Source organism: Salvia miltiorrhiza, chromosome 4 (genome assembly GCF_028751815.1).
Source record: "Salvia miltiorrhiza cultivar Shanhuang (shh) chromosome 4, IMPLAD_Smil_shh, whole genome shotgun sequence".
Taxonomy (NCBI): Eukaryota; Viridiplantae; Streptophyta; class Magnoliopsida; order Lamiales; family Lamiaceae; genus Salvia; species Salvia miltiorrhiza.
This window is the reverse complement of record NC_080390.1, coordinates 1,573,335-1,589,261: the sequence shown is the minus strand read 5'-3', so window position 1 is coordinate 1,589,261 and position 15,927 is coordinate 1,573,335. Positions and strand designations below refer to the sequence as shown.

Sequence of the window (15,927 nt, the reverse complement as noted above, 5' to 3'; positions counted from 1 at the left end):
AAAAACATGGGTTTTGGGGGTGAACAAGGGCTGAATGAGCTCTGTACACGGTTAGACCCTAACCGTGTACAGTTTCACGAAACCGTGCACGCAACCGTGCAAGGAAGAACTCGCAACCGTGTACGGATCGCCTCAAAGATGTCTGCCCCTCACCATGATGTGAGGCTGATCGCCTCATAGATGCCTCCCTCTCACTGTGACGTGAGGCAGATCGCCGCTGACTCGCACGGGGTGGATCCTCTCCACGCTCTGAGCGTCTCTGACTGCCACGAGGCGGATCCATGTCTCCAACTGAGTGCCTATGGCTAACATGAGGTGGATCCTCACGCTCTGATCGCCTAGGACTAGGAATGTGAGATGTAGACCGTCTGCGACTGGGGCTCGGCTGGTCGTACTCCTCACTCCCATGTCTATGACGACTGGCATGGCTGGATGATGATCTATGCCTCCTCGAAGAAGAACGTCTCCCAAAGATGTCCTTCACAGCGGCTATGACCTTCTTCGTAATTTTGGCGACCAGTCCATGCTCAGAGTCGTCGTCTACAAGCTCGCGACGTATCTCGCGCCGCATCTCTGGGACCACAGTCCGGATCTGCTCCTGTGTGATACGGGCAATCAGGTCCTCATCGCGTCGCCTCCAATAATCCTCATCTCGGTCTGCCTGAGGCTCGCGATCATCAAACTCCTCTGACCTGCGCCGCTTCGACGGGCTGCCACCTGGCTCCTCATACGTCTGCCTATGTCGCTCGACATGGACAGGGACAGGCTGCTTCTCACGAGCCCTCTCTGCCCGTGAGCTACTCCTCGGGACAGGGACAGGCTGCTTCTCACGAGTCCTCTCTGCTCGTGAGATACTCCTCTGCACAGGGGGAGGCCTAACAGGAGGAGGCGGCTCCGGTACAACTGGCTCTGTCAAGCCAGCGTATTTCCCTCCGGGATGGTATCGTACAGAAAAGGGCTCTGGATGCCTCAGGGTCTGCAAATACCATGAATCATTCTCCTCCTCGACCGGTTCGAGTGTCCGGTGACACTCAGCCTGCACAAAGATGAATCGATCATTTCTCATTATTCGTTAATCATAACATAATAAAAGGATTGAAACTGTAAAAAACAACAATAATTACCTCATGAGCATCAAAAAAGTGGGTGAAGTCAGAAGCCGACTTCCAAGTCGTCCAGTTCACCAATCGTGGCATCTGCAACCTCGTGTCACGCATCCCACACGCGCGGCCCAACCTCAGAATGGCCTCGTACGACCAAATCTGTAATGCCCATATGGGCCCATAGAAGTGGTACGTCTTCCTATTACCGGTAATCTCGTTGGGATGCTTCTTCAACACACTCATCCCATGACACAAAATCTGGAATGAGTAAGAGCCCCACGGGAAGTCGGACCATGCCTGATCTTCCTCTACCAGTGCCCACACCCAATCGTGCACGTATTTATAATCCCGACAGAAGATGAGATCATACGCCACGAGAATATTGGCCGCCTTCAAATAATCCTAGGCACTGTTGCCCAGACTGCGGCTCACGAACCGCTTCCGCAGATCCTTCACTTCCACCTTCTTGCCTTTCAAAACTCGGTGCCATAGACTCTGCTTCCCAACACGGTGATCCACATCAGGATCAAAACGCTGCGGGGATGGCCCGAAACACAACCCCGTCACCAGACAATACTCCACTGCGCCGAATCGAATGTCGTGTCCACCAACGTGGAACCACTTCTCCCACGGACCGAATGCTTCGTCATACAACTCCCGTGCAAGAAGATGGTGCAGTGCGGCATTCGCACTATCCTGCCTCTTCAACTGAAGTAAATGCCCAAACGGACCTTGATTAAATTGTTCCAATCGCTGGTAGTGCGTCAGACAGGTCTCCACTTCCTTCAGTGTCGTGTCCTTTACATAGTGATTGATTCGTCCGGCATAACCTTGCATGCACGGACGTAACCAAACATGCCTCGGAGGCTGCAATTAATTCAAAAAGATGATCAGTATCAAAAAATATCAACCGTGTACAGATTCTAGACCAACCGTGTACAACCGTGTACGATTATAGACCAACCGTGTACAACCGTTTCAGATTATAGACCAACCGTGTACAACCGTGTACGGATGAACAAACCGTGTACGGTTGTACACGGTTTGTTCATACACGAAAAATACATCTATACGTTGAAAATACATAATTAGGGCATATTAAATCAATTAATACTAATCGTGTAACATAAATACCTAATCGTGTACAACCGTGTACTGAAGAACCATACACGGTTGTACACGGTTGTTCAAATTACTTTCCAGAATCAAAATTTCACAAATTACCAACATTATGCCATACATAAACACCTAATAATCAACTATTGTGCACAATTTAACAATACAAAACACATAAATTCAAATTTTAACAAATATAGTTCACGGTTACTTACCGGATTCGGCGTCGGGTATTTTTCCCTCCTCGATGTACTCGGGCGATGGCCTCGTTCTACAGGCTGTTCTTCCTCTCTGGAGTAGTCGGATTCAGTTTCACTCATTGTTAATTGAGAAGATAGAATAATTCACCAAGTTGTTTTTGCTCTATTATGGAGTACACGGCTTTGGGGTTTCAATTTTCAAACCACACACGGTACACACACGGTAGGTAGTTTGTAGAAAATAGTGAGAGGCGTGAAATTGGGTGAAATTTTGCTCTCAAATTGGGTGAAATTTGAGCTTGTACAAGAGAGGGAAATGGTGTGCACACACGGTTTCACTTGGAAATTTTCTTGAGCAAAAGAGTGAGAGGCGTGAAAATTCTGTGCATACACGGGAGGCTAGGGTTCGTGTAGGAAGAGAGAGAAAAAGACAATATAGGACAAAATTGATTTTGATAGAAGATTCGAAAATTGACTTACTTTTTCATTTGAAGTGTTGTGGCCGAGATTTTGTGGGGATGTGGACATTTTTAATAATTTTTTTTATTAGATATTGAGAGAGAGAAGTGATATATGTGGGGACCATTAGATATTGAGAGAGAATGTGCTATAAAACTTATTTTTTTATGAGGCTTGATACTTAACTTATTTATTTTATAGAAAGTGCTACATAAAAATCTCACCCTCTCTTCTTTAATGCTTATCTTTTCCCACAGTTCCATGTTTCAAGTACCCAACTTTAAATAATTATTTCTCACTCACTGAAAATCGGTTTTGAGTAAATAAATATGCTACGATCATCTACTCGAAACGTAGATCGATTCTGTCTCATTTAATTCTGCCAAATCTCATTTAATTCTGTCAAATTAAATATTTTCGGTACTCGAAAAAATTATCAAACATTGATTACTCACAACCAATTTCCAACAATTTATACATTACAAGCTTCAAATAAGGATGTCGATATTCTTTGGTCATGAGACAAAAAACTTGTGTATAATATTTTTGTGAGATTTTTTGCCTTAAATGATTTGTTGTAAATAGATACATGGTACATTCACATGTCTGTCATTCTTATCTGTCCCTTTGTGTATTGTGGTTTATTACAAAAACACTCCAACCATTTCACTTAAAATATCTTTTTTTTGCACGAATATTAAAGTATAGATGATTTTGATTTGTGTACAAAATGAATTATTTATAGCTAATTTGTAATTCATCGAATTTTGACGGAATATCATTTTACGTCATAAACTAGTTATTAACTAGTTTATGAGTATAAATTATAAAAATAACTTTACACTGAAATAGGATTATGCTATCTGACTATCTGTAATCGTTGGTTGTGATGGAACATGACGACGAATCAAAATAATAAAATTAATATAGTTCAATCATCCACACACGTTAAGATTCGTGTCCAATCAAAGTGATATATTTTTAACAGATGAAGGGAGTATTTATCAATTAGTTTGTATTGCAATTAGTGATGGTCAATAAGTTAACTAAATTTTTTTTATTGTGTCAAGAAATTGAAAAAGTTTGAATACGGTCTTTGGATCCAAAATTTATATCATTGAGTAAGAAATATTTGTGAAATGAATTTTGTGGGAAAATATGAAATTTAAAGCATTTTGGAAGTTAGTAATCGAAAACGTTTAATTCTAACAATTTATTAACACGTGAAATTTGAGGCATTTTAGAAGCTACTAGCTAGTAATTGAAAACTTTTAATTCTAACAAATCATCATTAACTTCGGAAGTTTTGAAAACTAACACGCAAATCATATAATTGCACTAAATGAAATAATGTTTGCACATGCCTGATGAGACTTAGCTCAATGGTAAAATTGAGACGCTAAAAAATTTTCATTTGTGAAAGATTTTGGGTTCAATTTTCACCTCTTGTCATCCTCCTCAAATGGGTGCTCATTCATTTCCTTACACATACCTAATTATAATCAATTTTTTAAAACGCGTGTCATCCTCAAATGGGTGCTCATTCGTTTCATTACACATACTTAATCAATATTTTTTTAAAAATTCGTGTCATCCTCGAATGGGTGCTCATTCATTTCGCGGACAGAGGGAGTAATTAATTCACACTTACTTATATTTTTTTTAGTTGATATATATATTTATTTAAAGTATCACAATTTTTTAAAACTCGTGTCATTTTCAAATGGGTGCTCATTCATTTCGTGGAATGAGGGAGTAATTAATTCACACTTACTTATATTTTATTTTTTAGTTAATATATATATATATATATTTAAAATATTACTCCATTTCGATGTTCGTCGTGCATCCCACGGCTAACATAATAGTTTTCAATTAATTAAAGAGTAATGCTAAACAGCCACATTGTGATCACCCACAATTTACCTAAATAAAAAATAATTTAATTTATTTAACTTATTTTTTAAAATAAAAATAAGATTTAGTTATTTTATCATATTCTCTACATTGTAATTATTTTTTTGTATTTTTTTTGTAATTTTTTTATTTTTATTAAAAAATAAATTAAAAATAAAAAATTCAAAAAAATTATTAAAAAATAAGTACAATGTAGATAATATAGTAAAATAACTAAATCCTATTTTTATTTTAAAAAATAAATTAAATAAATCAAAATTTTCCTTATTATATTAGTATGTGGGTGACCACAATACGACTGCATAGATTTATTGTTAATTAAAGCTTCTCCGATTAATATTTTGGCTAATGTCGAAAATGTAGCCCCAATGTATAGATTTGTTAAGATTGGCAAAAGTTAGGTACTGCATTTTTAGCTTCAAAAAAAAATTGCATTTTTCAAATTTGGAGTATTCTTTTTTTCTTTTTTGGGTTTAGAAAGGAGTGAAGAGTTGGAGAGAGAAAGTAGCAGAAAACCACAAAACTTCCCTCTGTAATTATAAATGGCAGAAACAACAGTCAACAGAGCTTCTGCAATTCCAACAAATAGCTGTATATCAACCTACAGTTTCTACAATGGAGGAATCCATGATCATTGCGGCGCAGATGCTTCTGTCTATACTTTTGGGAGCTCTGTTTATAGTTATTGCATATGTCTTCGACGCTTCAATCTCGAGACCACGACGATTGAGATCGGGAATTGTGAAGCAAGGGATCAGAGGTCCTGTTCCTTCAATTTTGTACGGCAACATACCTGAAATAAAACGAATCGCCGAATCTCTGAAGCCGATGGAGAAAAGATCCCCAGATAAAATGGTGCATGATTGGTTCCCCGCCGTTTTCCCCCATCTCGAGCAGTGGAGAAACGAATACGGTGAGTGCATACCACTTGTTTGTTTTTTGGCCTCAACTGCGAAATTAGAAATAGAAAAATACGCTACTTCGGATTTTTTTATTGTTATGCACTTGTAATCACAGCTGAAGTAGGATTCGCGATCACATTCATGTTTATTGAAGCTGTAGTTGCAAATTTAGGATCAATTTTGATGTTTTTACCCCAAATGTAAGAACTTCCTATGATAGTATTTTTTATTGTTATGCACTTGTAATCACAGCTGAACTAGGATTCGCGATCACATTCATGTTTATTGAAGCTGTAGTTGCAAATTTAGGATCAATTTTGATGTTTTTACCCCAAATGTAAGAACTTCCTATGATAGTATTTTTTATTGTTATGCACTTGTAATCACAGCTGAACTAGGATTCGCGATCGCATTCATGTTTATTGAAGCTGTAGTTGCAAATTTAGGATCAATTTTGATGTTTTTACCCCAAATGTAAGAACTTCCTATGATAGTATTTTTTATTGTTATGCACTTGTAATCACAGCTGAACTAGGATTCGCGATCACAATCATGTTTATTGAAGCTGTAGTTGCAAATTAGGATCAATTTTGATGTTTTTACCCCAAATGTAAGAACTTCCCATGATAGTAATTGCCGATTGCTGATGTTTTATGGATATTAAGCTATCTGAATGAAATGTGCTTGCTAAAATGACTTGAACTATTACGACAGGAGCGACATTTTTGTATTCTACCGGCGCCATACAGCTGCTTTGCGTTACTGATGCAGAGATGGTGAAGGAGATGATCCTCTGCACCTCTTTGAACCTTGGCAAGCCTTCATATTTGTCGACAGAACGCGGTCCTCTGCTCGGTAGAGGCATCCTCTCGTCGAATGGCCCTTATTGGGCGTATCAGAGGAAGATCATTGCACCTGAGTTTTACTTAGAGAGAGTTAAGGTACAGAAAAGCTTCAACAAGTAAAGGTTTTATATAAATTGTAAAGCAAAATATTTGAGTATTTACCCTTTTCTTGCCATTGCTGATTTATTGGTTTGTGGTGGCAGGGTATGGTGAGCTTGATGGTTGAATCCACAGCAGCAATGTTGAAAAGTTGGGAGACGAAGGCGGAGGATTCGGGTGGGAAGGTGGAGATCACAGTAGATGAGGATTTTAGAAGCTTGTCAGCTGATATAATATCAAGAGCTTGCTTTGGCAGAAACTATGTACAAGGGGGAAAGATATGCAGCATGCTTCAATCACTTCAACGAGTGATGTCAAGGGGGAATATCGGAGTTCCGGGAATGAGGTACGCCTCCTTACTGCGTCCGTTTCCTGGTTTACCAGCATGATAAATAATGCAACCAGCACGTAACAGGCACCTCCCGACTAAGCACAACAGAGAGTTATGGAGATTGGAGCGTGGTATTGGCTCGATGATACTAGATGCTGTCAAGAGGCGCAGCAGTGATGATGATGGTGATAAGAAAGACCTTCTGCAGTTGCTACTTGCTGCAGCTGAGAATGATGGAGATGACAGCAGCAAGATACCTGCCGATATGACTACCAACAAGTTTATTGTTGATAACTGCAAGAACATTTATCTTGCTGGCCATGAGACTACAGCAATCTCGGCATCATGGTGCTTGATGATGCTGGCCGCCCATCCAGATTGGCAAGCTCGTGCTCGTGGAGAGGTGCTTGCAATCTGTGGCACAAACACACCCACAGCAGACGTGCTTCACAACATGAAAGTGGTACATTCCTCATACTTCCGAAAAAGTCACATCAGTTTCTCCATCTATGATGCTCTTATGTTTCAATGAAGTGATTGTTCAACAAAATGGCTACCATTAATTGCAGCTGAATATGGTGATTCAAGAGACGCTACGCCTGTACCCACCGGTGGCCTATGTGGTGAGAGAAGCCTTGCAAGACATCCATTTCAAGGGGCTCAACATAGGGAGGGGCGCGAACATCCAGGTCCCTATACCTAGGATGCACCAGGACCGGGAGCTGTGGGGCCCGGACGCCCATGAGTTCAAGCCGGAGAGATTTGGCAATGGAGTTTCGGGGGCCTGCAAGATCCCACAGGCTTATATGCCCTTCGGGTTCGGAAGCCGATCGTGTGCAGGACAACACTTCGCCATGGCTGAGTTGAAGGTCATTCTCTCCCTTATCCTCTCCAAGTTTCGGTGGTCTCTCTCGCCGGCGTATCACCATTCGCCGGTGTTTAGATTAGCCATACAGCCCCAGCATGGAGTCTCTATTCTTCTTGAGAAACTGTGATGCCTCTTTTCCCATCAGTTTTGAACGTTGGTTTCAACTTTTAACTTTGAACTTTCACATTTCACTATTGAATGTACAAAAGTTAGGCTTCAATTTTTAACCCAATTGTGGGTGCACTCACCGTTATAAGCATTTTTCCCTATGTTGTTTCGAAACGGATATTGCACAAATTTTAAAATAAAATGATGTAATTGTAACTTTTTTTGGCTAAGATTTAACATAAAATTATATATATTTTATGAATTACTCCGTTCGTTTTTTATTAAGTGTTCTCGATCGTCAAATTACACATATCAATAAAATAAGAAATTTATATTTGTAACCTTATTATCATAATAAATACATATGTACAACTAATTAGTAATTACTATATTCTACCAAATATTAAATACGGATAAAATAAGAAGAATGTTATAATCATACTCTCAATTTTTTAAATGAAAAACTTATTAGGGAACAAAGAAAATATTTAAAAATAATAAAAAAATGGAGTGAGCATATTTTAATATTTATATTCATTTACTAAGGGTGCATTCTCTTATTCTCTTTGATGAAAAATAATGAAAAATATATTTTAATTCATTTTCTTCGGGCAGGATGAATAAAAATTCGAGCAGCCCATTTTTCTCATTTTCACTCCAATTAATAATAATATTATCACGTGAGATTGATGAGATAATATTTTCTTTACAATATTGATGTGATAAATTATATTTGTCATCTTAAAGAGCTGAAATAGAAAAGATGAGAATGATATAATTTTTTTTTAATGATAAATTTATAATAATAAAAAAGAAGATTTAGTTTTAGTTGTCGTAATCTGATAAATTGGTAATAGATGGAGCTTAAAGACTATTACGTGGGACTACACTTGGTTTAAGCGGTGTGTTGAGACACCAGAAACCGTCGGATCTGCTGCGACGAGCTCTGTAAAATTTCACCTTTTAAACCAATTAACACGCTATATATGTCCACGTGTTAAGTAGTGAACATCTGATAATATATGCGGAACACAGAGGATCCAGCCCTACTATAAATAGTACCTCGCCCTCCTCGTACGAAAAACAGATTTTCTCAATCTTCATTGCTAGGGTTTCTCTTTATATCCCTCTCTCGCTTTGCGCATACGCTTCATACACCTACTTTTTAATCTATACTGATCCTAATTCCGATTAATTTTTATTTTCGATTTGCCGATTTCCGGATTTTTCTTGTTTTTACTGTCAAATTATCGCGACTCTGATCGGAAAAAGGATGCCACCGAGATCGACGAAGAAAACTCCGCCGGGGCCCGGGAGCAAGAGAGCTCTGCGGGGACGGGCGGCTTCCGCAGCTGCTGCGGCTGCTGCTGCGGCGGCGGAGAATGCGCAGGCTCAGGCCCTGCCTGAGGTACCAACCGTGAAATTGGAGGAGATTGAGTTTGCGGAGGAAGGAAAGCCGCCGGAGCAGGAGAAGCCCCGCGCTGAGGAGAGAGTTGCGCTAGAGACCGTGGAGGCTTCTGTGAAGAGTAAGCCATTTCCTTGTCCTTTTTTAAGATTTATGTTATAATACTGCGCGATTGCCTCCAGCGATTGGTTTTGTTTGTGACTGTAGAGTGTAGACGCTTTATATGTTTGAAAGGTGATTTTGAGGGTTTTTACTTTATTTTTGTCGAATTTTCTAATTCGTTTAATGTTAAATTGTGATGCGATTATGTTAACATTTAGGTAGATACTGGAGCAAAGCTTAAATATGAGCCCTTTTCTGATGGAGTGTGCATGAATTTTTTGATGTCCATTTTATTCCTTTCTTAAAGATGAATATTGGTTATTGTATATTTGGAAGACGAGAGGGTTACCATGTAGATGCTGTTTTGTGGTTGGTTGGTTATGATGACGAATTTCTCATTCTCCCATAAGGATTTGCAGTATATTTTATGCCATCTTTTTTATTTGGAACGAAATATATGCTCATAATTTTGACATTGTAATGATATCTTGGGTGTTGGTTTGCTTCACCTATCGCTCAAATCTGGATGGTTAAATTTAGTCGTGGGATATATTTCCCGTTGTGGGGATGGGGAATGTGGAGTGCAGGAGCATAGGCCACATAGATGTTTTTAATTGAATTGTATGTATCAGTCATAGCAGCAGTATCCAGTATTTATGATTGCAGTGTAATACTTTCATGTCTGAGTAGGTTTTGCAACTTTTAATGTAACATATTTCGAAGGAAAAAATGGAGCTTGCATGTAGAAACCCAGATGCAACCCATTTTCTTGTTTCTTTCAGTTTGCGCCTTCCTTTTTACTTTTCCTTGTCCATTAATTCTATGGTTGGAGGAATCTTCCTGATTTTTCGATTCCAGACATTATTTCCCCCTTCTGAGAGTTGGACTGTTGATTATGGAGGGATCTTCTTCATCTGTTTTCTTTTTTTATCAGATTCTTCTTTCTGGCACTTCTTACAAAACTAAATTAGTTAATCCTCAAGTTACTAACTACTTCATCCATGATTTCCACTATATGGGCCTAATCAGTATAAGTATGACTTAAAGATTTTTATTCACTTTTGTAACAAGAGCTAAATGCGATGCTCCTTTTTTGATCTCTCAGCTGCATACTCTTGCTCTGGAAAGAAAGCAGTGGCTAAGTATAGTCTGTATGACAGCTGGTATTTTAGGTGTTTTTTTATTTCTACATCTACGGGCTGAAGAGCAGTAAAAGGATAAAACTTTAGATACAGATTATTAAATCCGATAGTTCTCTATGCTGTAGTATTAATGATCGAAGGTTCTAGCATTTTCATATGCGCCATGTACGTAAGGAGGATCATTTGCTGATGATTAGTACCATAAGACTTCTTTTATGGTTCTAATGTTACTGACTATTATGGCTGGGACATAATATCTGCATCATTTTTGTGGTTCAAATTAGTTGACTTTCCTTTGGATGATGCGACTTTCCTGTTTTATCCGGCAGAGGATGAAGATCCTAAAGAGTCCAGTAGATGAGTATGAGAAAGATGAGCGATTAGACTTGGAGGATAATGATCCTGAATATGAACCTGAAGAGTATGGTGGTGTAGATTATGATGAGAAGGAAATTGAGCCAGATCTGCACGAAGATGTAGGTGAGGTGGAGGAAGATCCTGAAGAATTGGATGTTGGTGAAGAAGAGGGTGATGTGGTTGAGGAGGAAATGGATGGTATGCATGAAGAACTTGAACATGAGGAAGATGACGAGCATGTAGGGCAGGAGCAAACTGAGATGGGTTATGCTGCTGAGGAAGAAGAGCATCATGAAGTATTCAAAGAGAGACGTAAGCGGAAGGAATTTGAAATTTTCGTTGGGGGATTGGATAAGGATGCTACTGAGGCTGATCTTAGGAAAGTTTTCAGTGATGTTGGTGAGGTTACTGAAGTCAGACTTATGATGAATCCACAAACAAAGAAGAATAAAGGATTTGCATTCTTGCGTTTTGCAACGGTGGAACAAGCAAGACGAGCTTGTGCTAGTCTGAAAAATCCAGTGGTACTTATACTAATGTGGCTGCTAAAACTAGTTGTTTTTCTCTATAATGTTGCACACATATTATTGACAACCCAAATTCCAGGTTTGTGGCAAGCAATGTGGTGTGACACCAAGCCAAGACAGTGATACCCTGTTTTTAGGTAACATATGCAGGTCATGGACAAAAGAAGCTGTAAGTAAACTGATCACTTTTGATCAGCAGTACAATTTAGATTGAGGTAGTTGCTTAATTAATCCTGATTGCTATGTAATTTGCTTCCAGTTGAAAGAAAGGTTAAAGCATTACGGCCTTGAGAATGTTGAGGATTTGACACTGGTTGAAGATAGTAACAATGTAGGGATGAATCGGGGTTTTGCCTTCTTAGAGTTCTCCTCGAGATCTGATGCTATGGATGCTTTTAAGCGTCTTCAGAAGAGGGATGTTGCTTTTGGAGTTGATAGGCCAGCTAAGGTTTCCTTTGCAGATTCCTTCATTGACCCTGGTGATGAGATCATGGCCCAGGTACATAACCTGACTAGTTTGGTACTTCATTCAAAGGATTGGTTTCATGCTCTGTGTCAATTGCCATTGGAAGTGTGGCTGAAGTATGGGCTTTAGATATATTCCAAGCGGCTTGGATACCTTATGATGTTTTCTGTTCAATATATCATTAATCTACATCTTTGCCAATTTCCGTGGGCAGTTGACTTGATAGGTGTACTGTTTAGTTGAGAACAAATAATATGATGAGCAGTTGAATTTCAATTTATATTGGGAGGTTTATGCATTTAATTATTTTAATATCTTTATTGTTCCACTATATTTTTAATGTTTTATTGACTTCAACATACTTGATTTTAGGTTAAGACTGTGTTTGTGGATGGTCTTTCTGCTTCTTGGGACGAGGAACATGTCAAGGAACTTCTCAAAAAATATGGGGAGATTGAGAAAGTTGAGCTTGCCCGTAATATGCCATCTGCCAGGAGAAAGGATTTTGGTTTCGTCACATTTGATACCCATGATGCAGCAGTAACTTGTGCTAAAAGCATCAACAATGAGGAATTGGGTGAAGGCGCAAGCAAGGTGCTTCTCAAATCATGATAATTGTGTTTATATTCTGTATTTTGCTGTTAAGCAGTGCTAAATAGCAGTGTGTTTCAGGCCAAAGTCAGAGCCAGATTGTCTAGACCGCTTCAGAGAGGCAAAGGAAAACATGTTGCCAGAGGAGATTTTCGACCAGGGCGCGGGTCAGTTCGAAGTGCTAGGAGTCCTTGGAGCCGCCCACTACCACGTGCTATCCCTGTTCGTGCTCCCAGAATCCCTCCTCGTCTTCCTCCTGTTGTCGACCGTAGCTTCAGAAGACCTGTTGCCATGCGAGAGAGGAGACCAGTTATGGCTGTTCCTCAAAAGGCCAGGCCTGTTGCTCCCTTGCCAAGGTCATATGATAGGAGGCCCCCTGGTATGCTCTGTACTTTAACTTCTTAGGTCATTTCCTGTTTCTGCAGTGCGCCCTAATTGTCTTGTGTCTGCAGTTCCATCATACCCCAAGAGTGGTTTGAAGAGGGATTATGGTCATAGGGAGGAGCTTAGCTCCAGAAGTAGGGCTGCTGCTATAGATTATAATTCTAGACCAACTTCAGATAGACGCGCTCCCTACAGAGATGATTATCCTCCTCGTCCATCCGGCTACCCTGATATGCCTAGAGGTGGTGCAGCAAGATCTACGGGAAGAAGAACTTATGATGATGATGAGTACAATGAAAGATATGAAAGGCCACCTCCGTCTTACCATGAGGGACGTGGGCGTGAGTATGATTCTATGTCTGGGTCCAAACGCCCATATGCTGCAGTGGTAATTTCTGGACTATCTTCCGTATTATATGTTATGTCCATATAACTTCTCTCATACTGTATTTGATATCCAATGTTGTGATTGACTATTGATTGTGCATGGTAGGATGACGTTCCTCCTCGGTATACTGAGGCCGGAATGCGCCATTCTCGTGCTCGTTTGGACTATGATCTTGGCAGCAGTGCTTCCCGCTACAATGATGCTTACAGTGACAGGTATGCCATGGTTGTAATATTTGATTCTTCAGTGGTTTCATTTTTCAAAAGCACTAGTTTTGATTTCCCTTCATTTGTGGATGGTAGGCTTGGAAGGTCAAATATGGGATATGGGGGAAGCCGAAGCTCTATGTCTAGTCAAGATTCCCACGGGCTTTACAGTAGTCGTCAGAGTATGGGATACAGTGGAGGTATGCTTTCAGGTTTTAATATGAAGATACAACTTTCTATCACTGCTATTAATCTGTAGCTCTGAACGGTCAATTGGTTATGGTATTTATGCTTCTCCTTACAGGTCCTTATGGTGGTAGTGATGTTGGTCGGATGTACTCATCAAACTTTGGTGGTGATTACATGTCGCGAGGAAGTGATGTATGTTTTGAAGTGTCTAAGTCTAATTGTGTAATTATTTTGGTATATTTTTTTTCATGTAATAGTGAAGCATGCTCGTGTCTATAAATTGTAGGTTGGTGGCAGTTCTTACTCATCTGTCTATCCCGGACGTGGTATGGGTGGTAGCAGCTACATGGGAAGTAGTGGTTCTGGTTCATACTATTAAGGTATGCAACCAGGTTGTCTTTCGTCCAGTTACATGCACACACATATTGATATCTTTTATATATTCCATGCTATTTTGCTGCTAAATTAGATAGTTCTGGTAAATCTGTAGAAGGTTGTGGTATTCTAATTGTGGGTTGCTTGTAGTATCATAATGCTACCTGAAGCTATAGTTTATGCATCATCTTGCCTAAGTGTTGCACTCGAGAGAATTGGAGGAATGTGATTACTCTTAACTTGTGTATGGCAGTGAGTGGAATTGAAAGGATGCAGCTGTAGGATGTGGATTGTCTGAAGTTTGAAATCAGTCCTCACCATCAAGTTGAAGCATTATTTGGACATGAAAAATGCCTTCATGGCTTTGGAAGGGAGACTCAAGTACAGCTTTATAGCAATTAGGTGCTCTTGACCTCCTTTAAGACCTGGTGTGGGTTTATGTGATCCTGTTTATTGTATGTATGCTGTAAGGATTCAGAACATAAGGAGACATCTTCAGCATGTCATATTTTATAATAATGTGTTTTCCAACTGTCTCCCTATTATTTCATGTGAAAGAAATGGAAAGAAACTTTATCGGTTCCGTGGGCATACAATTTGGACAGAAGCAGAGAGGTCTGATGCTTGTAGTGTTGATGGCCGCATGTGCTTTTATTAGGCTCAAGTTCCTGGATGAGTAAAGGTGGTGTTGTGCTTATACAGTTCCATGGTACTCTTTTAATTTTCTTCTTTTGGAGGGTCAACAGATAAATGGAAATGATGATTGGTGAACTATTTCCAGAGATGAGAAACATTGATGCTGCATTATTTTACAATACTCAGAAATGAGGGTTGAGTAGGCATCGTTATATTATATTATAAGATGGCCTTTGGACATGGTAAAATTATGAAACTGGGACATGGTTTAGAAGTCCGTCCAGTTTTCCCATTTCAAGAAAAGTTCCAAGTTAAATGTCGCATATTCTCAGGCAAAGTTATTTTGGCGAAATTCGGTAGAGACAAAGACTGTTTTGACTGAATGGTAATTTAGCCACCATGCTACTGCAAGCAATGAACTTTCTTAGTGCTGTTGGTTTGAATTTATATTGCTCTTGGAAATTTGGTTTTGAAAGTCTTGCTCTCTGTTTTAGTTCAACTTGTTGCTAAACTATACTTACGTACTTTTGTGTTGATGAAAAGAATGTGGTTGACATCCTTTAAGTGCCAATGTGATAAAGGAGTTTTCGAAGATGATTTGATCACATATGCTTGTGGGCTGTAGGTTACTTGATATTTCATCTAACTCCAGGTTGAGGAGCTTTCGTTTACCGTCTCCACTTTCTTGTGAACAGGTTTATGGTGATAGGAGCACATGTGCTAGAAAACTTGATAACTAACAATTGCATTTCTTATTAGCTTTTTTGCCTTGTGACTAATCCCTAGTGCAATGAGTTGAGATGTATAGATGGATGTATTACAGTTGATTCCGCTGGAATCGGAAGCTTTATATATTGTCAGGTTGTCTTTTACCTCTAAGTTTTGCTGGAGTGCATTGATGTTAGACAATAGTTTGTATTTCTTGTGGCAGTATTTTTTATCAATTGCTCTTTTCTTGTTTTGGCGATTAAGTTGTTGAAGAATGCTGTGTTTATGCCATGTTTGATGTTGTGTATTGCTACAGATTAATTTCCTTTGTAGTTATTGTAGATGTTGTGTCATTATGCTTTGATGCTGTATATCTCTTGTACTCGAAGTGTACTTATGGATTTGTAGAGAGCTTGTCGTTGTCGAAATGTCGAAATATCCATGGCTACGGTAACACAACTGGACATTCCTAGAAAGTGACATTATTTATTATCATGATCATG

General features: G+C 39.3%; 4 protein-coding genes across 5 annotated transcripts; 2 read left to right on the top strand and 2 right to left on the bottom strand.

The window, feature by feature from the left end:
* Positions 1 to 58: 58 nt before the first annotated feature.
* On the bottom strand, positions 59 to 1,471 carry LOC131021110 (uncharacterized). Its single transcript, XM_057950200.1, has 2 exons — positions 1,125 to 1,471; positions 59 to 1,036 (listed from the first exon to the last, which is right to left on the bottom strand). Exons 1-2 carry the CDS (start codon positions 1,344 to 1,346, stop codon positions 59 to 61), a joined length of 1,200 nt encoding a protein of 399 aa, XP_057806183.1. The 5' UTR covers positions 1,347 to 1,471.
* A 34-nt stretch (positions 1,472 to 1,505) lies between these two features.
* Positions 1,506 to 2,997, bottom strand: LOC131021109 (uncharacterized). Its single transcript, XM_057950199.1, has 2 exons — positions 2,435 to 2,997; positions 1,506 to 1,970 (listed from the first exon to the last, which is right to left on the bottom strand). Exons 1-2 carry the CDS (start codon positions 2,537 to 2,539, stop codon positions 1,506 to 1,508), a joined length of 570 nt encoding a protein of 189 aa, XP_057806182.1. The 5' UTR covers positions 2,540 to 2,997.
* Positions 2,998 to 5,247: 2,250 nt separating this feature from the next.
* On the top strand, positions 5,248 to 8,072 carry LOC131022104 (cytochrome P450 714C2-like). Its single transcript, XM_057951501.1, has 5 exons — positions 5,248 to 5,708; positions 6,412 to 6,638; positions 6,746 to 6,987; positions 7,057 to 7,435; positions 7,542 to 8,072. Exons 1-5 carry the CDS (start codon positions 5,411 to 5,413, stop codon positions 7,965 to 7,967), a joined length of 1,572 nt encoding a protein of 523 aa, XP_057807484.1. The 5' UTR covers positions 5,248 to 5,410; the 3' UTR covers positions 7,968 to 8,072.
* A 949-nt stretch (positions 8,073 to 9,021) lies between these two features.
* Positions 9,022 to 14,663, top strand: LOC131022102 (uncharacterized). 2 transcript variants are annotated; one of them, XM_057951500.1, is made up of 11 exons: positions 9,022 to 9,474; positions 10,927 to 11,478; positions 11,561 to 11,650; positions 11,741 to 11,980; positions 12,320 to 12,541; positions 12,620 to 12,917; positions 12,991 to 13,310; positions 13,416 to 13,525; positions 13,613 to 13,716; positions 13,821 to 13,897; positions 13,992 to 14,663. In XM_057951500.1, exons 2-11 carry the CDS (start codon positions 10,930 to 10,932, stop codon positions 14,082 to 14,084), a joined length of 2,103 nt encoding a protein of 700 aa, XP_057807483.1. In that variant the 5' UTR covers positions 9,022 to 9,474; positions 10,927 to 10,929; the 3' UTR covers positions 14,085 to 14,663. The 2 variants fall into 2 exon arrangements, with proteins under 2 accessions (XP_057807483.1, XP_057807482.1); XM_057951499.1 differs by having other exon boundaries at positions 10,561 to 11,478.
* Positions 14,664 to 15,927: the final 1,264 nt, after the last annotated feature.